This window comes from Choloepus didactylus, chromosome 13 (genome assembly GCF_015220235.1).
Source record: "Choloepus didactylus isolate mChoDid1 chromosome 13, mChoDid1.pri, whole genome shotgun sequence".
Taxonomy (NCBI): Eukaryota; Metazoa; Chordata; class Mammalia; order Pilosa; family Megalonychidae; genus Choloepus; species Choloepus didactylus.
The window spans coordinates 85,721,710-85,745,289 of NC_051319.1; the positions used below are offsets into that span (position 1 = coordinate 85,721,710).

The 23,580-nt window shown below is 39.0% G+C and overlaps 1 protein-coding gene across 3 annotated transcripts in view; it reads right to left on the reverse strand.

Annotated features, from left to right (window-relative positions):
• Positions 1 to 23,580, reverse strand: part of DIAPH1 (diaphanous related formin 1) — a 107,041-nt gene that overhangs the window by 66,874 nt on the left and 16,587 nt on the right. For 2 of the 3 annotated variants that reach the window (XM_037802236.1, XM_037802238.1), the window contains exons 2-15: positions 13,051 to 13,077; positions 11,851 to 12,006; positions 9,316 to 9,417; positions 8,836 to 8,966; positions 8,568 to 8,654; positions 7,644 to 7,707; positions 6,003 to 6,142; positions 4,711 to 4,819; positions 4,143 to 4,253; positions 3,860 to 3,978; positions 3,060 to 3,176; positions 1,684 to 1,799; positions 1,095 to 1,159; positions 218 to 397 (exon numbers count right to left, since the gene is read on the reverse strand). In XM_037802236.1, the coding sequence (XP_037658164.1) occupies positions 218 to 397; positions 1,095 to 1,159; positions 1,684 to 1,799; positions 3,060 to 3,176; positions 3,860 to 3,978; positions 4,143 to 4,253; positions 4,711 to 4,819; positions 6,003 to 6,142; positions 7,644 to 7,707; positions 8,568 to 8,654; positions 8,836 to 8,966; positions 9,316 to 9,417; positions 11,851 to 12,006; positions 13,051 to 13,077 (1,524 nt within the window). The remainder of the gene's footprint in view (positions 1 to 217; positions 398 to 1,094; positions 1,160 to 1,683; positions 1,800 to 3,059; positions 3,177 to 3,859; positions 3,979 to 4,142; positions 4,254 to 4,710; positions 4,820 to 6,002; positions 6,143 to 7,643; positions 7,708 to 8,567; positions 8,655 to 8,835; positions 8,967 to 9,315; positions 9,418 to 11,850; positions 12,007 to 13,050; positions 13,078 to 23,580) is intronic. The other variant, XM_037802237.1, reaches the window with a different exon arrangement.

Sequence of the window (23,580 nt, forward strand, 5' to 3'; positions counted from 1 at the left end):
TTTTATCATATGTATTACCCTCCCCCTAAATAAAACCAAAAAACAAAACAAAACACACACAAAAAAACATGTAGTAAGTGATTTTTAAAATACGCAAAATCTAATAGGATTCATCTATTAGTAGCTGAACCCTGCCTAAGAGTGAGATGACTGACTCCTATTTCAACACATGCTCACCCTGAGCTGCTGATCATTGCCTTCATTACTCAGCAATTACCTCTCCTGTGAGCTTAGACACCTCTGCTTCTAGGTCCTGTTTCTCTGTGGTAATCTGCTGCTTTTCAGTATCCAATGTTTCCTTCTCTCCCCGAAGATCCTGGAGCTTCTGCTCAAAATCACTTTCCATCTTTTTCATTTCCACCTGTAGCTCATGTCGGGCTGTTAACTCTGAGTCCAGCTACAGAAGAAAAGAATCACGCTTCCAGCAAGCTTGCCATCTCAAGTAAGAAATATACATCTTATTCCCTATTATTTACTGTTCTGTGCTTGATCTTTAGAGCTCTCCTACCCACAGCTCAGGCAATATGGGAAAAAGAGAGCACCATGATTTTAACTTAATATCAAGGTTAAAGGAGAGGGATCATTTCCATGCCCTTCCCTACTTTGGGAGTTAAGAGTAAAAAATTTGAGGTTTTAAGACATTTAACCAGGAGAGCCATGGTGGTGCAGTCCTAAGAGAATTCAAGACCAAGAACCTATCAACCACAATAGGAGTCCTTAATAACCTAAGAGAAAATGAATGCAAACTTCAGACATATTCTAGTTCCTATTGTTCTGGGGATAAGAGGCCTGAGTTGCCAAGCAAACCTGGGAGTGCCATCACTATCATTTAAGAGTATCACCTGTCTTTCCTGTCCTGTGCAGGGGCCCAAGAACTGTGCAAGCCCACCACTACCTCCTCATAGTTAAATTCGTATCACCTTCTCTCTAACTATACCAGAAAGATTTTCTCCTAGGAACTACTATTGTGTGCTAAATGCTTTCAAAATACCAAAGTGATAACTGTCTCATATGTTAGAAAGATCATAACCTAATTCTTAGACAAAGGAAGAACAAATAGACCCCAAACAAATTTTTTGATCTCTCACACACACCTTTTTTTCCAGCTCTGTAGCTTTGGCTTCAGATTTCTCTACCTTCGTTTTATCAATCATCTGATCTGAAGAGAATGAGAAGAGTCAGTGAGTAAAGCTCAACAGCTGTCTCTGCATTTACCGCTCACTACCTAAGTCGTTCGATATAACTAAAGGGGAGTCTTTTGAACTTTGGATTATTTTTATTATTCTTGTTAATGTTCTGCACTAGAAAAACACCTGGAACTTTCAATTATATTCAATATATAATTCCTGGGTGCTTGTTATGTAGTAAGACCCTCATGCTGCGTGGCTCCAAGAAAGCCAACAAGAGATATGTAAGACTTTCTGAGACCAGAAGAAGTCACAGATAATAGTTTAAATTCCTGCAAAAGGTGGGGTGGTACGTACAGGCTTATGAATTTATGTAAAAATAAACTAAAAGCCTGTATATTCCTAGCACAGACGTTTGTTATGACCCAGTTAAGGGCAAAAATGGAAATACCTGGGGACTGGAAACATACCTTCTCTGAACTTTTTGCTGAAAAACAGATGCAAAATGAAAATTAGAAGCAATGTTTCAAGGATCCAGATAGAAGAGTATGCTTACCAATCAATCCTTCAATATCAATCTGGAGGTGTCGGCACTTGAAGTCAGGATCAGCCCCATTTTTGTGCAGAACTATCTGGGAAATACATTCTTCAATCAACTTATAGTACTGTGGTCTACAGAAGAAATAAAACAGGGTTATCAAAGGGAAAACCAAAACATAATTTTTTCAAGTATTCAGGATCAAGAAAAACTAGCTGCTTTGACAGTAAGAGAGGGACCTGAAGGTAAGCATTCTAGAAAATACCTTTTTGTAAAGTTAACAGAAGTATCACTGCCACACTAAGAAATCTCCCTCTTCCATACCAGCTACACCATCTACTCCAGATAATCGAAAATCCCTGCCACCTACCTCCTAGTGCCAATCCTTCCCCATCTAAAAATACAGACTTAACTCTTTCTGTGAATAGCACTATTGCTGCATCTTCACTTCCAGGCAACTAGGAAGAATTTTTTAAACTGCCATCTCCCTTTGTCATCATCTTCACCCCACCCCAAAAGAGGAAGGCCATCTCACCTTATAAACTTTCTGACCTTTTACATAAAGATCCCTTTTAGTTTGTGTGCTGGTTTGAATCTGTTATGTACCCTATAGAAGTCTATGTTCTTTTAATCCACTCTTGTGGGGGCAACCTATTAAGGGTGGGATCTTTCAACCAGATTATTTCCATGGATATGTGATCCCGCCCATTCAAGGTGGGTCTTAATTAGTTTACTGGCATCCTTTGAGCTCAAAGGGGGAGAGAGAGCTCAGAGCTGACACAGACCCAAACATCTGGAGAAAGACATTTGGAAATGCTAAGCCAAGAGATGAAATTCAGAATTTTGCCCCCGGGAGAAGCTAAGACAGAAGTTAAGAGAGACATTTTGTATAGAAGATGTAATCCAGAGTTGGCCTCTGGGAGAAGCTAAGAGCGAAGCTAAAACAGAAGCCCAGAGACACTAAGATAGAAGCCCAAAGACATTTTGGAGAAAGTCACAGAAACCAGAAGCTAAACCCGGGACAGGACCAGCATATTCCATCCATGTGCCTTCCCATGTGACAGAAGAACCCCAGACACCATCGGCCTTTATTCAGTGAAGGTATCCTCTTGTTGATGCCTTAATTTGGACATTTTTATGGCCTTAGAACTGTAAATTTGTGAACTAATAAACCCCCATTGTAAAAGCCAATTTATTTCTGGTATATTGCATTTTGGCAGCTTTAGCAAACCACAACAATTGGATTAAAGGGACAACTGACAACTCCTTTTATACCCGCAACTATAAATTAACTCTAATCCTTGATCTTTATCGTTTCTTTTCTCTGGTACAGAACAATTTTTGAATTGAAGAATTTTGCTCTATTTAGGCTCAAATTCAAAACTTCATCTTACCTGGCCTCATAGTCATTCCGGACCAAGAGTAGGTGCTGCAGGATGGACAGGAAGTGTGGCTCTGCCTTTGAATCCTTCACTGTGTTTAAGAGAATCTGAAAGACTTCACTGAAGTCAGTGGAAAAGGGAAAAGGGCTAAGGAAAGTATATATTTAGAAACTATGTTTGACAGGTAGCTTGCCCAACTCTTGGAGAAGCTATGGAAAGTAGCACAATCCCCTTCTACTCTAACAACTGTCCCTCCTATAAACATCATCAGCAACTTTAAGCTTTATAAACTTCCTTTGGCCAAGGGACCAGTGAGTTGTGTGGTACTATACACAGAGAAAGAAGATTCCTAATACTCGACTTGAAGATCAAACAGCAAACAGAAATTAAAATATAACTGCTTCAAAGCACTTGTGGAAAATATCAATAGGTAACAAAATCACTCCCTCTGTCAGTCTCAGAGACACATACATCCCTGAATTGAAAATGTTCTCCAAAATTCCACTCTATATCTGGTTAGTAAAGCTGATAAGGTTAGGAAGCTAACTATCAAGTTCCAGAAAGTCTATACTAATTTTGATGGCTGCTTCCATGCTAAGCAACCCTCAGACCATCTTTACTGACTTCTCTGGTCCATGCTAAGGTAAATAAGGTCCACAGTAATAAAAAAAGCATATGCTTTCCCAATTGAGAAGACACAAAACCTGATGCCCTGTTCAAAGTCATCACCCACCACACCGTACCATACAGGAATCTGCAACTGAATGCAATAAATGTCTCCTCTGTCTTGAACCCAGTCAGTGAAAGGATATTCCATCTCCATGCGAATGTCATCCAGTCGTCCTTTCAGGTCATAGGAATCTTCTTCCCCTTGTTCATCAAACACATTTAGTTGCACTCTCATATCATCATTTTCAATCTCTCGAAGGTCCTGTCAATGTTGAAAGTAGAAGAGTCAGGGGATCTATACGGCTAGAAACCCAAACCTTTTAATCTGGTTTTTGGATTGAAAACCAGAGTTATCCCAGGAATGACTGGGGCTATAAGAGCAGCAAGGAATCAGCCCAGCCTTTCTAATGAAGTGTTGTATCTCACCTGTAACATCTGATGCAACCCTAAGCGCATCAATTCACTTCGGATGTGAACTCGGAAGTCAAGTTCTTCAGCTGGCGTGATGAGGGCATTGATCAGCTGTAGGCATCCCACCTAAAATAAGAAAATTTAGCAGCTATGTAAAGGCTAATTCCTAGAGATCAAGATTCCATTCTCTTTACACACATTTTAAAGCCCCCAAATATACCTAGAAGATGCAATACAAAAACTACAAGCATGACTTTCTATTAGAGCATTGCTGCTTGGTTTGAGTCCAGGTCTGGAGAGCTCAGAAGTCTAAACAATTCCAAGGATTTGATGGTATACTTTGTTATAGGCCTTGGTTTCTGGCTTGTAGAGAGATATAATGCCTTTTTTTCCATCTGATAATGAGAGAAAGTTCTTTCTATGCCTTCTTGGAGATAAGGATAGTAATTTTCCCTTCAGAATGGATTCTGAAATATAAAACATATTTGGGATCCACTCCATGTGTTCTAGTAAGATAAAATGAAGCAAAGCCTTTCCATCTTGGAATTCTATACTTAAGCCCAGTTTTGGGGGATATACATGCCTTGAGTGCAATAGAGGTTCCATTTTTTAATCCATCCAACAGTGGTTGGAAACGTTCCACCTCATCCATCTCAGCTCTTTCTGTCATTGCCTCCAAGACCCTTTCATTCCTGCCCAGGAAAAAGGAAAGGGAGAGAACTACCCAAGTGTTCTGACACAGGCCAGAGACCAGTTAGGAAACAGAACTTTATCAGAGCTCCAGATTTCTCACATTATTCTTCTCATCACTACAGCAATGGTCAGAATCTGCTGAAAGGTAAGGACCATCTCTTCAGAAAAAAGGCTCTCCCTAAAACTCACCCTGAGACTCCTATCCATGGATACCAAATTAAGACCTCTGTTCTAGGAAATATAAACTGGTACTTTTGGAGGGGCATTTAACAGTACCAATCTATTTTTAATGCATATAACATATGGCCCCCTTCTAGAAATCTATCCAACATAAATGGGTAAGTGTGAAAGAATATATGTACAAGTATGTTCATTATAGCATAATTTGTAATAGTGAAAAATTCTTTTATCACCTAGAGTAGGGGTCACAATCTGCTGAAAAAAGTCTAAGAGTCAAGCTAAAAGTCTAGCAATAGGGAATTGTTAAATAAATTACCGGACATACATACTGTGGAATATTAAAGAGGTACTAAAGATAAGTATTGACAGAGAAGAATGTTCAAGATCTGTTAAAAAGAAACAAATGAAAAACACAACACAAAAAGAAAAACTTATATTAAAAAATTTAAAAGAAAGAAAAAGAATGTATGGTATTCAACTTTTGTTAAAATAAACCCCGCCACAAAAATAAAAATCTATCCTATACATGCATCTTATTGGTTATGTAGGCATGAATATTCTTAGTCCTAAGATTCCACCTTTGGGGCAGCAGACAATGTTTTAGAATCAAGGAAATGCAATATGTTTGTCTACGCTTACAAAGAGATGTATGAGACTATACCAAGCCATTAACAGTGGTTACCCATGCAGAGTAGGATTTGGTGAAGGGATGAGGTTGCTAAATTTTGCTTTATATACTTCTATATTGTTTGAATTTTAAAAATAACATTATATTACTTAATTAAAAAATAAATTAAAAAAAAAAAACACGTAAAAATAAACCCTTGTTCTGGAGAATGTAGACATTAATGGATATGTGGGAGATATCCTGCTACGCCAGTGGTACACTCAGGACAGCTTCTGTCACTTAGGAATCTTTCTTAACCATTAAAATTCACAGTGTTCACTAGATTAAAGGGTACAAAAAGAAAATGGAGAAAAGAAATAATTCCAGTCACATACATGTCCTCTGGCTGTGGTAGGATGCAGAGAGCAGAGAGCAGCTTAGCTGCATCGATCATCATGTTGGGGACAGCAGGATCCATGGCTCTCACCAGCAGCAGGATTCCCTCTTCTGTCTCCAACATAGTCTTGATTCCAAACTGCTCAGACAAGAACAGAGAGGGGAGGCTTAAAGATGACAGCATCTAAACAGTGGTAAGTTTAGAAGTAGAATACTTTTCCCAACATAGCTAAAGGGAGCTAAGCATAGCAAAATAATTTTCTAGTAGACACAACAGAATCCCATGTCTTTTAAGAATAAAAATTTTAGACTCATAAATGTTTCTTTTTAATGCCAAAAAAAAAAAAAAAAAGAATCCAATAAAATAAATTAAAATAAGTGAAGTATAACAGAATTAAATAGTGAGGAAGTCAGGTTTGTACTCAAGGGCAAATAACTGTTAACTCCTGGGGCAAGTCCTTTAAATACTAAACAGACAAAAAAAGAAAAGGGGAAAAGATCCTAAGGTAGGAACAGCCTGGAAGGGGGAAAACAAACAAACAACAACAAAAAAAAAACAAGCAAGGAATTTAAAAAAACTTCCAAAAAACAGTAACTACAGTTCAGAAAATTCAAGAATTAGCAAGAGAAAGTATGGAAAGAGGAAGAATATTGAGCGTACTCTTGGAAACAGAATTGGAAAAAAAGAGGAAAAAGGCCTGTAGATGTGTATATAGGAGGCAACGAAAAACATTTCTGATCCTCAAAGGGAGAACTAGAAGTCTTTCTTTTTAAATTAAATTCAGTTTTATTGATATATATTCACATACCAATCAGCCATGATGTACAATCAACTGTTCATAGTACCATCATATAGTTATGCATTCATCACCCCAATCTATTTTTGAACATTTTCTTTACACCAGAAAGAGTAAGAAAAAGAATAAAAAAATAAAAGTAAAAAAGAACACCCAAATCATTCCCCTCATCTCACCCTATTTTTCATTTAGTTTTTGTCCCCATTTTTCTACTCATCCATCCATACACTGGATAAAGAGAGTACGATCCACATGGTTTTCACAATCACACTGTCACCCCTTGTAAGTTACATAATTATACAATCATCTTCAAAAGTCAAGGCTACTGAGTTGGAGTTTGATAGTTTCAGGTATTTATTTCTAGCTATTCCAATACATTAAAACCTAAAAAGGGTTATCTATGTAGTGCGTAAGAACATCCACCAGAGTGACCTCTCGACTCCATTTGAAATTTCTTAGCCACTGAAACTTTATTTTGTTTCATTTTGCATGCCCCTTTTTGGTCAAGATGTTCTCAATCCCATGATGCTGGGTCCAGGTTCATCCCTGGGAGTCGTATCCTGTGTTGCCACAGAGATTTACACCCCTGGGAACCAGGTCCCACATAGGGGGGAGGGCAGCAAGTTCACCTGCTGAGTTGGCTTAGCTAGAAAGAGAGGGCCACACCTGAGCAACAAAGAGGTACTCAGGGGGAGACTCTTAGGCACAATTATAAGCAGACTTAGCCTCTCCTTTGCAGTAACAGAGCTAGAAGTTTTGAACCTCATATTCCTTGTTTCTTTTTTGGGTTTGCCAATAGAAGAGAAAGAATGAGAGTTGGGATGAAAACAGGAAATATCTTACCTTGTTATTCATAAAAGCTTTCAAGCAGCGAATGATCTCATGCTTGTTACGGCTATCATAGCTTCTGTATGTAGAAGATATAATTAGTGAAGTCCCTTTATTCCATACTTATTTCCCATTTGACTTTCCAATCCTTCAAACAAGGATCCTAGGATCACCCCAACTAGTAGCTGAGCGTATTCTGGCATGTAGCACTTTGCCCTGAAACACTGGCAACAAATAGATAGCTGGAAAGGTATCCCTACCACCCAAAACCTTTGGTTAATCACCCCTCAATCTAAGAACTTAATATCACAGTAAAACCTTCACTTTAACTCCCTCTAAGTTCCTAAGTGCTCAGTTTTATTAGGGTAATATCCCATCCCACTACTGCATGTCTTGCTACATCAAAGGCTCCAAGTATGACAGGTAGATATATGAGGTCAAGGCCCTGTATTGTTTTCTTTTAGAAAGATCCCTAGGAGGTCACTTCAGTTTAGGGTGGCTTCAAGGGAACATAAGACAATCCAAGGTATCTCAGGAACTACTCCAACCCTAAAGGCTGCCATAAAGCCAGTCTCAAGCTGATCAAATGTATTATAAGACTTCAAAATCAAGATATGACCCAGACCAGATCACAGGGCAGCTCTGGACTAAATCATATCCGATTTCCAAGCTGGATAAGAACCGGTGCTGGGAAACTAGTAATCTTAAGTGGTATATATCCCATATTATTCACAGTGAAACTTAAGTTCCTCCTCTCTTTCCTGTATCTACAATCATCATTCATCCTCTAGTCACCCCACAATAAATCCCATTCTCATCTAACAGCATATTCCCCCGGTCCATAACTTTAGCTTTAACTGCTATTTTCTTCTTTTGAGCAAACAGTCAAGTCCCCTACTACCCTCCAAATAGAAGATGCCAAGTCTTGGAAATCCTCACCCAGCAGTCTCCTCTTTCTCATCATGAAGTCGTTTAAGGATGTCCAATAAGGAGGCCAGGCCCTCAGCACCAAATGTTTGCACCCAACTGTAAGAAACACACAGGGACAATACAATATCAAATCAAATCAAATCAATAGTCACCAATTGGCAATTCTTTATCCAAATCCAGACCATTCCCAATGCGTCCCTGACTCCTTTAATCTTTAATCCCCACCAAGGAACCCAAATCTTGGCTCCAGCTCCTATCAGCACCTTAGAATCCTCACCTGACAGGGTTGTTGTTGAGAGAGACACGAAGGGACTCCAGGCAGCTAAGAAGATTCATGTCCCGCAAGCCTGACCTCAATTCCTGAATATACATCATGGCAGACCTAGAACTCTCCTTTTGGTTCATGCCCTAAACGGGGGCATACAGAGATTAGTAAACACTGGACCCAGTCATAAATTGGGAACTAATGTTGGTAATGACATATAAAGTGGTATTAAGGTAGATATCCATCACACATACTACTGAACCACATAAGACTCTGAATTTCCCACCCCATGACCCATATATACTTTAGGAAGATTTAATCAGGTAACAAGTTAAGAATAGTTAAGAATAAGAGAGCAAAATATAAGTAGGCTTATACAGTGGAATGAAACAGAATTGATGTACACATAAAACATTACATAAAATCTACAAAACAAACAGATTCAAGATTAGGGTACAGTTCCCAAGTCATGGGACCTGCCCCAGGACTCACAGCCTTGGAAGTGTGCAAGTACTGGGACACCATCTCCCTCTTGATGATAATGTCCTTCTCCCTCAAAGGTTGCTGTTTCTCCTCGTTCAGGTTCATATCCAACTAGCAAAGGGAGAAAAAAAAAAAAAGAGAGAGAAAAAAACAAAATTGTCTCAATGCCTTACAAGTTTTTACTGTTTAATATTTACTATTATTAGTGAAGATTTGAACACATCAAATATTTACTGAATAAATAAATTTTCCTGATCCCTAGAAATTTAACCTATTACAAATGATGAAAATTCCTTAGAGATAAATGTGGTTATTGACATTTTAGTATAAATCCCTATAGACATTTTTATACATAAACATTCTTATTTTTTTCCTAACAAAACTGGACTCAATATAGATGAAAAATTTGTTTTGTATTTTTGAAAGAAAAACACACATTATGGTTTTTGTACTAAGGATGGACCTTAATAAACTGTGCAGATAAAAGCCTGGGTGACTAACATCATCAAAACACGAGCAAAATCTGCACCAACTCTAGAACTTAAATACCCATTACTTCTGGTTCACTCAGTCCCTGTACAAACTCCTTTCCCATGAAGAAAGATTTGGAAACTCTATGATAAACTAGGAGTGTTTTGTTGGGGAAGAGGCACTGCTTGAGCCTATGATAAGTATAACCATGTGTCTGAGCTGTAGTGAGCACAAGTTTAACCCTAAGAAGCCCAGAATATTATTTGAAATTGGGAACGGATAGGAAAAAATACATAGATATATTCTATTTCTTCTTGGGGAGTGAAGGAATCATTGCCTCCAAGTAACTGTCATAATTTGAGGTTTTTCTGACTCAATTTCTGATGGTTTTTTTCTTTTGCAGATAATACAGAATTTGCAAAATAGTGACTCTCAAGTTCAATCAGACTTGACAATAAAGTACATTTTTTCTTTACTGGCTCTACATTCTAAATTTGGGAGACTTCATATTAAAAAACGTTTTTTCTAGCTTCTTTAGAAAAAACAGAAATATCTGGCACTACTGGATCAGCATCGCTACTGGAATGCTACAACCTACTGGAACGGAGTTGTGGCTGGCCTTTCTAACAAAAATCTACAAAGTCCTTCTTAAACTTACCACAGTCCCCTCCACTTTCTGTCATCTTCTATCTAGCCTGCTTAACTTATGCCACATGCCTGGCTCAAAAGACATCATAATTTGCAATCCTAAGTCAAGAGATTGTCTTGACAAATCACACTCTTAGACCCTTAATGCACCTGGAGTATTAAGTGGTGAACTGAAAACTTTAGTGAAAAATAGTAGTAGTAGTAATGTTTATTATGGGTTGAGGGTTTTACATATATTGCCTTATAAGGTAAGCTGTATCACTGCCAGTTTCCATGCAAAAGTTTACAGGGTTGCCTAATGTCACAAAGCTAAAAGTGGCTGGGGTGAGATTTAAACCCAGATCTACTACACCTAAAGCCCATACTTTTAATTAAGTTAGATCTGCCACTAGTCTCTAATTAAGTCTGAGAACACAGAGCCATAAAATATACTGGTCTCTGCACGGTGGTTTGATCCAGACTTGGTGGTGGCAGCTCCGGGACTCTCCTCCCTCACTTTTAAAAGATAGTTTTGCCAGATATAAAATTCTTGGATGGCAACATTTTGCTTTCAGCACTTTATGTATGTCATCCACTGCCTTTTTAACTCTATGATTTCTGGTGAGAAATTGGCACTTAATCTTATTGTGGCTTCCTTGTATGTGACACACTGCTTCTTTCTTGTGACTTTCAGAATTCTCTCTTTATCTTTGGCATTTGACAGTTTAACTATAATGTGCTACAGTGTGGGTCTATTTGGGTTAACTGGTTTGGAGCTTTCTGAGCATCTTGGATGCGCATGTTTATGTCTTTCATTAAATTTGTGAAGTTTAAAATATATATATATATATTCTGGTCTCATGAAACCTTATAAGCACACACTCAAAATTTTCCAAGACTTAACACTATATTGTCCTCACTGAGGAAGAGGACACACAAGTGAGTCAAATCCATGTATACTTCGTTATTTAACTGTGTTCAGCTATAATCTTTAAAAGTCTTCTAGTGATTACTCTCTTTCCAGATTCATCACTAAATAAAGGATATTAGGCAAATGATGCTTTTCCATTCCTCAGTTTCTTCTTTGAATAGAATTCCTTGAGAATGCTTCAACGTTTTGTCTACTCTGGATGGTCTCCACACTGCCATTCAAGTTGGTCTCCTCTCTCTATGTCTTTATGGCTAAAGGGCTGCTGGGCAGAAGGACATTAACATGGTGGCCAGTCATCAGATATTTCCAAGCCTAATTCACAAACTCCAATTTCATGGACAGGAACTTGTATCTTTAGTCTCTTGGTTAAGAGGGCTGTTATTAAGAAATACCCTGTTAAGCTTGAAATTCTTTGTAATGAAAGTCTGGTTAACGCGGAACATGCACAACAACGGGCCCACTATGCCCATAAATGCATTTTCAGGAAGAAGCAATGGTTTGGGGTGGAAACTTACCAGCATCTGTTCAAACAGAACTAGTACTTGCTCATCTGAAATATCTTGCAATGACTGTGCTGTGGGATCATCCCCATATGATGCAGAAGAATTTCTATGAGAAGAATTGGGCTTTTCTTTCTCTTTCTTAATTCTCATGCTGGTAAATCTCTCCAGCTAAGAAAGAGAAAAAAAATATCAGCAATGATCCATTTTCATTTACACAACAAAACACACATCAAATAGCCACCACTTTAACCTCATACACATGCATGGTTCCTCTGGTTCATGTGCTGTTTAAGACTCTCCTTGCTTGAAAAGGTGAAATTAGTCTTCTTCAAACTTAACTTAGCATACTGACTCTGCACTTGTCATCTTTATCCAAAGTTAAGAGGACTAGAGTTTTAAGATTTGAAAGTTCTCTAAAAATAGGGAAATTTATCCTTGAGCATCCCCTACCATTCCGAAGCTGTCCAAGCAGCACAGAACTGAAAGTATCTCATAAAAAGAGCTATTTCAATAGACACCCTTTCTGCTTCCTCTAGCCACCCAATAATGTGTGTGGCCAGGTCCCCAGAGGATTCCTCTCTTCAAGAGGTGAGTATGACCATAGATTTTAATAGACCAAAGTCATACAAACTAAAAAAGTAAATTCCTTAAAATCAGGAAATTTTTCTTTCTTTTGTATACTCCATAGCATTGTGTCAAGGAGGCCACAGAAGTTCAATACACATTCTTCAAATGAGTATAAATCCCCCTTGCAAGACATCTAGTCAGCAAAGAAAACAATGCACTTCAGGAGTATATATGCAATCTCTCTGCCAAACAAATGCTTATGAACCAGTCCTCAAACCTCAAGTACAGATGCCAAAATTAAAAAGACCCACTAATAAGCTGCAGCTTATCCACTCCATTTGTTTGAAAATAACAGTAAATATTTGCAACCATTGAAGAGCTTCAGGTAATAATAGTGGCATCCAGACTGCAAGGCAGTCTGGAGTTTAAAGAGCATGCCTAAGGTTGGAAGCTAATCAATGTGCCAGGGAAATGCATGCAATGGGCCAAACAGAACAAAGAGTTATGAAAAGCCTTGGGATATTCCGAGAATAGACCCCGTATCACCTTTCCAAGTTAAAGAGAGTTAAAGGTTATGGCAACTAGTAAATACCATCAGGTAGGAGACAAGCTAGAACATGCACATGCTGAATAAAATCTCCTTACCTCATCTGCCATGAGCCGCTTCAGAGTCTAGGAAACAGGAAAGAGGAGGGAGAAGAAAAAGGAAAGAGATCAGTGAAATGTCAGGAAACATCCCAAACACTGAAAAGGTTGGGGGAAAAAAAAAGAAAAGAAAAGAAGCTGAAAGGATCTAAGCTATTTCCCATAAGCTAAAACAAGATTACTGCTGAACTACCCCTTAGCTATTCTCTCAGGTAAGGGGTTTTAAAGTCACTAAGAGATGATATCTTATTAAAAAAAAAAAAAAAAAATTTTGAACAGGTGCTAAATTCAAATGACCAATAAACATACGAAAATGTGCTCAATATCATTAGTAAACAAGGAAATGCAAAATAAAACCAAAATGAACTCAAAAGAAGAAGATGAGGCTCCAGCAGATTGGACCTGGCACTACGTCCTAGAGCATTCCTGTCATTTCCCAATGCAAAATCTTCAGCCTTCCATCCACAGGATTGAAGTGGCCAAGTAATAGGAGACTTGAAACCAAAAGGGACCTAGTAATGAGTAGTCAGATGTTAGAGCCTGTCTGGATACCAAGACATGAGTCAGAGAAGAAAGAGTATCTGTGTCAGGATAGCAACTGCTCCAGGGAGGTAAAATCGTGGGCTTTAGAGTCAGACTACTTGGTTCTCAATCTCACTTCTGCCATGTGAGAGTTCTGTGACATTGGGAAAAATCACGTAAGTCATTTGTGCCTCAATTTCTTCATCCTTAAAATGGAGTAACAGAATGTATTTCACGGGGTTGTTGGGAACCATAAATGAGCAAAGTCACATAAAGAAATCAGAAACAGGAAATAGAAAGAGTGTAGAGATTGGGCAATTGATACTTAAGGAGTACAGAATGTTGAATACGGTTGATTGTATACTTAGGATAGATTTATATGGCATGTGAATAACACTGTTAAAAAAAGAAATTAGAATACAAGCAGATAGATATTACGTATTCAGTCATTTTTGCTGATACTATAGCTATCCTGGGTGAAGAAAGAGCAGGTGCCAAAAAGACAGGAGCCATCACTTCAGTGGATAGAGTGCTACTGGGACAGGGTGCCTCTCAGAGGCCATCACCATACCTTCAGGACCATACTGTGGCCATCTTAAACATTCCACAGGCATCTAATAAAATAAACCACTGCACAGAGCACAGCTGACTTGGGCAAATGCATTATGTTTCCTCTGCCTAAATTCAGGTTTGTTTTTTTTTTTTTCATCTTTCCACATCACAGGCTCCTGAAAAGACCAACTTGAGGTTCGTATCAACATTTATATTGTCAGGATGCGATTAAGCTTTGAGAAGATTAATTTCTGGCTTTCTTACCCATCACCCACCCCACTTACCCCCCTTCCTCCAAGTCTCTAAAAGAATCTAGTATTGTAAATAAGGATCTGATTAGCAACTTGAATTCAGCCTTAAGATCCCTGGTGAAGGTTTGGTTACAGACACTGTTTTAATCTCTGAGGATTATTCTGCATCATTTAGAGAGACTTCAGTTACTTTCCTGGGCCTTTGAAGAATTTTATCTCATCCGAATACTGTTGACAGCTCTAAGGACCTTCTGAGGAGTAGACTCAGAATTAGGTCTCTGTAAGGGTTAATAAGAACTCTCTTTAGTGTCAGACATCCTTCCAATTCCATTTACATCTTCAGAGGAGGATAACACCTCCACTTGACTTTCTCTCAGTTGGGGTGTCAACGAAGACGTGACTCTTCAAACTCAAGCTTCAAGTGGAGAAAGATACAGCAGGGCTCTGGTTCGCTTGCTAACCCAAAGAAGCACTTTAGCTTTAGTGGCAGAGACTCTCACTGTGGCCTCTAGTGCTCACATTCCTTCCCTCTCTCCATCTCACTACTCCTGTGCTCACAGAGATTCTCTTTGCCCCTCAACTGGACCATTCCTTTATGATTTTCACACCATGGCCAGATTAATAGCCCTGGATGTGGCTTTAATCACACCATTAGGTCCAGATAAAACCTTCAGTGGTTCCCGACTGCGCACTCAACAAAGTCCAGAGCCCTCACCATGATGAACTTTACCTGAGCCCTGTGCTCCTGAAAAACAGTGATGGTTAAGAACCACCTCCCCACACACTTTCATTTTCCAGGAAATGGCTTACTGCAAAGAAAAATCATTGTCCATATGACCTAAAGAACACCAATGGGTGCCTCCCTTATTTACCTATGACAAGGCTAGACACAGACCTCCAAATTCCCATTCTCTGCCTTGTAAATGATTAGCTGAACTGCCTGTCCTTTCTGATTAATCATTTAAATGCTTAACCAAACTTTGGTTAAGCTTTTCTCCTCCCCCTAGCCCAACCACAGCCCAAGACAGCAGACAACCTCTCCTTAACTGAGAATAGGCTGGCCTTGTGGTAAAATATTCTCTGATCTACTATCCAATCAAACCACCCTTTCATCCTACTTCCTCACACCCATTTCTTTCTAGCTTTGTTCACACCACCGTATAAAAGAAAAACCCCCTTTTCGCTAACCCTTAAGACAGACACTTATAGATGTTATGGTCAGAGGTTCTCCCTATTGCAACAGTCCCTTTCACCCCTGCTTGTAATAATCCTTTTGAACAAAGTCTCTCCTTATTAAAAACAAACAAACAAACAAAAAACAAAATGAAGGCCAAATTTGCACTCTGAGGATCAGCAAATATTTTCATGTCTGTCTAGTCATAGAACAACATTATTCCCATACACTACCAATGGTACCGTAAATTGCTCTGGCCACTTTTGAAAATAGTTTGGGTAGACTTAAATATGCACATACACTACAACTCAACCCATCAATTTCTATATATCTACCCTACTGAAACTCTTGCAAAAATGTAGCAGGATGTGTGTAACGAATGTTCATGGTGACACTATAATATCTAAAACAGAGAACAATCCAAATATCCATCAAGAGTAGCAGGGACAAACAAATAAATGGGTATATGGGTACAATGGAAACAATTATGCAAAGAAAGGGAATGAACTTATAGCTACCCCACATCATAAATGAATCTCACAAACATAACATTGAATGCATTATTCCCTTTTTTAAAAACAACAAAATTATATTATTTAGGATGTAAATCATAAAGGGAATGATTACCACAAATGTCAAAACAGTGGTTCCTTTAGTGGGGTAAGAATTGTGCCTGAGGAAGGGGATGGGGGGGAACTTCTGAGGTACTTACAATATTCTAATTCTTGACATGGATGGTGGTTATATGGGTGCTCTGTTTATAATTATACTTTAAACTGTACATTGTATGTTCCTTTCTGTGTGCATGCTAAAAAATGTCTGGAATTTTACTTCTTCCTATTTAATTCTAAACCATATTTCTTTTTTGTTAATGTCCTTGGGAGAGTATAGCAAATGCCTCTTGACTAACCTTCCTCAACTAATAAAAAACATTCTGTCCCTTCTACAAAGCTTTTTTTCTAACCTTCTTCAGGGCAAGAAAAATCTACATCATTACCTTCATGTTCCCCACATCAGAATTCAGTTTTATCCAGTGAATTTTAACTTTGCCTTCCATGGTCCAGAGAAGAGCAACAGGCTTCCCTTGGCTGAGTGCTGATCACCCACATGAAACCATAAGAACCTTGCACAGCATCAATGGAATTTACAATTACTTTGTATGTGCTGCTTCCTGGGGAACGAAGGCAGAAGGATGATGAGGCAGAGAGACATTACCACCATAGGTAACTAACAGTAGCTCCTGTTGTTACCACTCTTAAGTTGCTTGACACAAAGAGGTGAAACAAGTCACAAAAGGGAAGAATGTGTTCAGTTTAGGTTGCTATTGCCAACATTAAACTTATTTGCTCCTAGAGCAATTGCTTCCAAAACCTTGTCCCCCAAACTCAAAGCGTTCCCTTAGAACCAAGCAACATCCAAAACAACTCTGGGATGCATGTGAGTGTAGCTAACAGAATCTGGGGCTAATGCATAAGTGGCAGCTGAATTGTTCACAGCTACAGCTTAAGCCAAGGAAAGGGGAACCAGCAACTTGTTCTTTCTGCCCACCAACTATTCTTGTCTCCTTTATCTTCCATCCATCCTCACTACTACTACCTATGTTCATACCACCTAAGTGATCTCCCTGCCTTCGTCCCATCCACCCCACACCAAACCCATTTTCCAAATTATGTCCCAAAGTATTCTTTCTAAAATGACAAACTATCCATGCTACTTCCTCATTTAAAGCCCTTCAGTAGTGAAGATGGCAGCATAGACAGGAGTGGAAGCTAGTTAGTCCCCCTGGAACAACTAATAAACAACCAGGAACAACTAGTAAATAATCCAGAATAACTGTGGGGGGACACATGTGACCGTCCACTCATCAGACACCAACCTGAATTGGGAGGAATGCTCAAGATTGCAGCATAAAATCTGTAAGTAAAAACAGCGGATCCAAGCCGGGAGATCCCTCCCCCCACAGCCCGAGCTGCAAAGCCTCGTGGTGCTAGAGAAGCTTGCTCTCAGCAAGCAAATATAGCTCAGCTGAGCTCCAACTGGGGTTTTAATTAACAAGCATGGACTGCTCACTACGAGCTATGAATCCCCAACAAGCAGACAGAGGCTTTGGGTGATGACTGACCTTGGAGAGCCAGAGGGTGGCCACGGACTAGCCCTGAGTGGGGCATTCTGTCCCTGTTTTGGCTCGGTGGAGAAAGCCTCAGCTATTTTCTGTTCCCAGTGCTCTGATCCAGACAAGGGTGGAGATAGCACAGGCAGAGTCTATTCAAATGCTAATGACCTCTCCCTAGGGGGGTTATCTTCCCTAAGAGGAAAGGGCTGTGAGGCCCACCTCTACTACCTGCCTTCCATTCAGAACCAGACCCCAGAGCCTGGGGGAAAACAGCCATGGGTCACACCTCCTTACACCAGTCTGGAGTTACAGGCTGACAGGCACCACCTGCTGGGCAGAAAAGCACAGTGACCTGAGGCATCACAGGGTGTACCAATTTTCTAAGACACACCCTCAGGAAAATCGGATACTGAATATTTCTTCCTTCTGGGACGTGAGCCCGTTCTGGTCTGGGAAAATTGAATTGGGGTAACCAAGGAAACCATGCCTAGACAACAGAAAACTACAACCTACACTAAGAAAAACGAAGTTATAGCCCAGTCAAAGGAACAAACTTTCACTCCAACTGAGATACAGGAATTGAAGCAACTAATCAGTCAATTCAAAAAGTTTAGGGAAGATATGGAGAAAGAGATGAACCGTATAATGAAAACACTGGGTGTGCATAAGGTAGAAATTGAAAGTTCGAAAAACCAACTGTCAGAATCTATGGAAATGAAAGGCACAACAAAAGAGATGAAAGACACAATGGAAACATACAACAGCAGATCTCAAGAGGCAGAAGAAAACACTCAGGAACTAGAGAACAAGGTACCTGAAAGCCTACACACAAAAAAAGATAGAGAAAAGAATGGAAAAATACGAGCAACGTCTCCAGGAACTTAAGGACAAAACGAAAAGCAAGAATGTATGTGTCATTGGTGTCCCAGAAGGAGAAGAGAAGGGAAAAGGAGCAGAAACAATAATAGAGGAAATAATCAATGAAAATTTCCCATCTCTTATGAAAGACATAAAATTACGGATCCAAGAAGCGCAGCATACCCCAAACAGAATAGATCTGAATAGGCCTACGCTAAGACACTTAATAATCAGATTATCAAACATCAAAGATGAAGAAAGAATCCTGAAAGCAGCAAGAGAAAAGCGATCCATCACATACAAAGGAAGCTTGATAAGACTATGTGAGTATTTCTCAATAGAAACCATGGAGGCAAGAAGGAAGTGGGGTGATATATTTAAGATACTGAAAGAGAAAAAACACCAACCGAGAACCCTATATCCGGCAAAACTATCCTTCAAATATGAGGGAGAACTTAAAATATTCTCTGACAAACAGACAATGACAGAGTTTGTGAGCAAGATACCTGCTCTACAGGAAACACTAAAGGAAGCACTGCAGACAGAAAGGAAAATACAGGAGTGAGAGGTTTGGAAAACAGTTTTGGGAGATAGTAACACAGCAATGTAAGTACACTGGACAAAGATAACTGTGAGTATGGCTGAAAGAGGAAGGTTGGGACCATGTGGGACACCAGAACAAAAGACGAAGGTTAAAGACTGGGACTATATAACTCAGGGAAACCTAGGGGACTCAACAATTTTAATAAAAGGCACAAAAATGTTTTTACATGAGGTAGAACAAACGAATATCAACATTGCAAGGTGTTAAAAATAGGGTAGGATTGGGGGGAAAATACAATCAATGCAAACTAGAACTATAATTTATGGAAACATTGTATTATGCTTCCTTTAATATAACAAAGGCAATATACCAAAGCTAAATGCATATGGGGTGGGGTGGGGAAAAGGGGAAGGTATAGGATTCCTGGCATTGGTGATGTTGTCTGACTCTTTATTCTACTTTAGGTTAATGCTGTCTTTCCTTTTGTTGTTTTCTAGCTGTCAAGTTTTGTTTTTTGTTTGTTTTTCTCTCTTCTCTTTTCTTTTTCTTTTGCCTCTCTGCCTTCTATGACTCTTCCTCCGTCTTTGTGGAAGAAATGGAGATGTCCTTATATAGATAGTGGCGATGGTGCTGAATACATAAATACATGACTATACAGGGAACCAACGATTGTTTACTTAGGACAGATTGTATGGTGTGTGAACAAAACCATCTTAAAAGAAATGGGTTGATGAAGAAATCTTGAGGGCACTACATTGAGTGACATAAGACAGACACATAAAGGCAAATATTGCAGGGTCTCAATGATATGAACTAATTATAATATGTAAACTCATAGACATGAAATATAAGTTACCAGGATATAGAATGAGGCTACAGAAGGGGGAGCGGTTGCTTATTACGAGCAGAATGTTCAACTAGGGTGAACCTAAACGTTTGGAAATGGACAGGGGTGATGGTAGCATGTTGTAAGAATAACTAACAGTGCTGAAAGGTGTGTGAAAGTGGTAGAAAGGGTAAGCTCAGAGTCACATATGCCACCAGAAGGAAAGCTGGAGGTTAAAAGATGGGAATGTATAAAACAGTGAATCTTATGGTAGACAATGTCCGTGATTAACTATACAAATATTAGAAATCTCTCTCACGAACTAGAACAAATGTATGTCACGATAACTAGAAGTTAATAATAGAGAGGAATACAGGAAAAAATATATACCTATTGCAAACTATATACTACAGTTAGTAGTATTTTAACATTCTTTCATCAACAGTAACAAATGTACTATACCAAAACTATGAATCAATAAGGGAGGGGGGTGTGGTTAGGGGTATGGGAGGATTTGAGTTTCCTTTTTTTGTCTTTATTTCTTTTCTGGAGTAATGAAAATGTTCTAAAAATTGAAAAAAAAAAGATTAATTCTGTTGATGGATGCACAGCTGTATGACAGTACCTTGGGCAATTGATTGAATACTTTGGATCTTTGGATAGTTGTATGGTATGTGAACAATCTCAATAAAATACATATATATATATAAAGTATTACATCAATAAAAATAAAACCCTTCAAAAGTCCCCCCTACCAACCCATCCATTGCCCTCAGGTTAAAATCCAAATTCCTAAGAATGGCATATCACTGTCCTGGTTTCTTTCCCTCAACTCACTTCTCAACAAATCCTCCACTTCAAACTCTATCTTCCAGCCAAAATGAACAAGTTGCAGGTCCACAAACATATCATGCTGTCTCTCACCACTCTAGACTTTCACACTCCTGCTTCTCTCAGTCTGCATTGTCCTTTTGAGGCTAACTCCAACACACCTTGCACGATGATACCTCCTCTAAGAGCCATACCCACTGATCCTCCAGGGTTGGATGGGCACTTTTCCTTGTGTTTCCACAGTAATGGGTACTTTCCTACCTCACAACACTTTTACTGATTATAATTGTTTTTTGATTGTCTATCTCCTCTCCTCTACCCTCTTCCAGATTAAGCTCCTTAAAGGCATGGCCTGAGACTTAAGTCATTTTATCTCCTATGGAAAAATGCCACATCTGCTGCTGATTTCCTAAAATACCAATCCTTACAAAATCTCTCAAAGTCTATTCCACCTCTTCATTGTATCAGTAAAGAAAATGGAGCCAAGAGAGATGGCTTAATTCACCAAGGTACTGATTAGGGTCTGAGTTCAGGTCTCCAGATTCCAACGTCCAAGATCTTTGCATTCCTCAAAGTCCTCTGCCTTGGTCGCATTTAATGCCCACTAATGCTTGCCTTTAGATACAATAGCAAACATCTTTTCCTAAGAAGGAAGAATCCAGTTTCCCTTGCTTTCCCTGTGGCACCATTAAAAACTGATTTGATCCTCTTGGACAATTATCCATGTTTTGGTGCTCTATTTGGGTTAAAGAAATCAACGGTGATCTTGCAGGATAAAAGCTGCATTTCCTTAATTAGTCCGATAGAGGGCAGCGACAACCATCAAAGCGAATCACAGTAGAGGCAAAATTCTGTTTCAGAACCCGACAGAACACTCAAACAGCAAGCTCAATTCAGTTATTGAAATGGAAACCTGCTGCTACAGAGCAGTGCAGTCCCCTGACCATACGCCTATTAGATGTCTAGTACTTGGTATCTTGCCAGATGCTCAACTGTGATGAGTTCTATGTTCCCAGGTCTCACTTACAACCTGACCTATTGACTTCCTTAGAGAGGCCTGTATAGTTTCTTGAGATTGACATAACAAATTACCACAAACTCTGTGGCTCAAAACAACAGAAATTTATTCTTTCACAGTTCTGGAGGCCAGAAGTATGAAATCAAGGTGCCAGAACAGTTGGTTCCTTCTGGACGCTCTGAGGGAGAATCTCTTCCCAGTCTCTCTCCTAGCTTCTGTGGCTCCTTGGTTTGTAGATGCATCACTCCACTCTGCCTCTGTCTTCACATCTCTTCCCTCTGCACTTCTGTGTGTCAAATCTTCCTCTCCTTTATAAGGACACCAGTCATTAGATTTAGGGCCCACCTGAAATTCAGGATGATCACATCTTGAGATCCTCAACTTAATTGCATTTGCCAAGGCCCTTATGCCAAATAAGGTTACATTCTGAGGTTCTGGGTGGGCACATCTTTTGGGGGTCTACTATTCAACCCACTAAAGGGCTCCTGTAAACACTCAAGAGAATCTAAAGTCAGATTTTGACTCAGAGACAGTGTCCAGTTCATCTTCTTCTGGGATCCTTCATCTAACAGTGGCAAAACGGCCATTTATACACACAGTATAGGTTGTTGCTTGCTACTCAATTTTTACAATAATCTTTCATTTATATGCAATTATTGATAAAAACAAAATTTATTGGAAAAGGGGCAGAAAAACATTCTATAGAAAATTTTTATTCAATAAAATTCACTAAAATTAGATCATTAATAAATTTCTAAAGGCCATTAATTAGTACAAGAAAATAGCTTAATAGAATTGCATTTACTAAAATGAGCTTGATCTCCAAAAGGCAGGCTGATTCTCAGTTTCATCAAATCTTACTTAAATCAAAATAAATCACTCAATAGTATACTGCATCAAAAGTAAGAGAATCACATATAAATATACTTAGAATGAGTATTGCTCTGCACTAAGGTCATCAATCAACATAAAAATGAAAAGCTGTCTCTTCCAGAGAGCAATTCAAGGTTTTGATTTAGTCACCACATCCTAATGTAATATGTGGTAAGATAAATCTTTTGGTTACCATCTACAGGAAATAAGAAACTCCCTAGCTACTTTACAAATTAATCCCTATAGGAAACAAAAAAAGTCAAAGGACCCCAATGTATGCCCTGTGAGGCTAAACTATTTAAACTAAATGACCTAATGAGTTGGAAAAAAATTCTGATCAATTACTATCATAACAAACACAAATGAACTGTAAAACTTCTTTTGCATAACTGTATTCGTTGTGGTGGTTGAATCTATTAATATTTCAGTTTTTAAAAAGTGGGCCAATGGGACTAAACTTGGCAGTCCTTTGGACAAAGGTTCCCTCTGTTTGTCTAGTAACAGCATTGGACCTAACGTAAACTCAAGGATACAAGAAAATCCACACAAAGGGCTGCTGGTACACCTCAACCTGATTTGCTGATCTCTTGGCACAAGACGCTCATGCAGCGCAGCAAAAGGTAACTGGTAGTGTCCTTAGCAGCAGAGAGGTTGGCAAGGATCTAATAAGGGAATATGATTAAATGTTACTCTGAACACAGAGTACATTAATAGCAAAAAATGTTTCCAGTTCCTACCACTGTGCTTCACAAGAACAGTTAATCACGGACAGTAATTGCACGAACTATGCGGCTAGCACAGTGGTAATATAAACCTACAACTGCAAGCCTGTATCTCAGCATTTTTCTAAAGATTTTGCTCAGGCTAACTTAGGACAGCTATAGCTGAGCTCTTGGCTAAGCGGCCTAACCAAAAGAGAACAGTTGAAAGTCACTTGGCTCCCACACTCTGTGATAATTCTGGAAGGA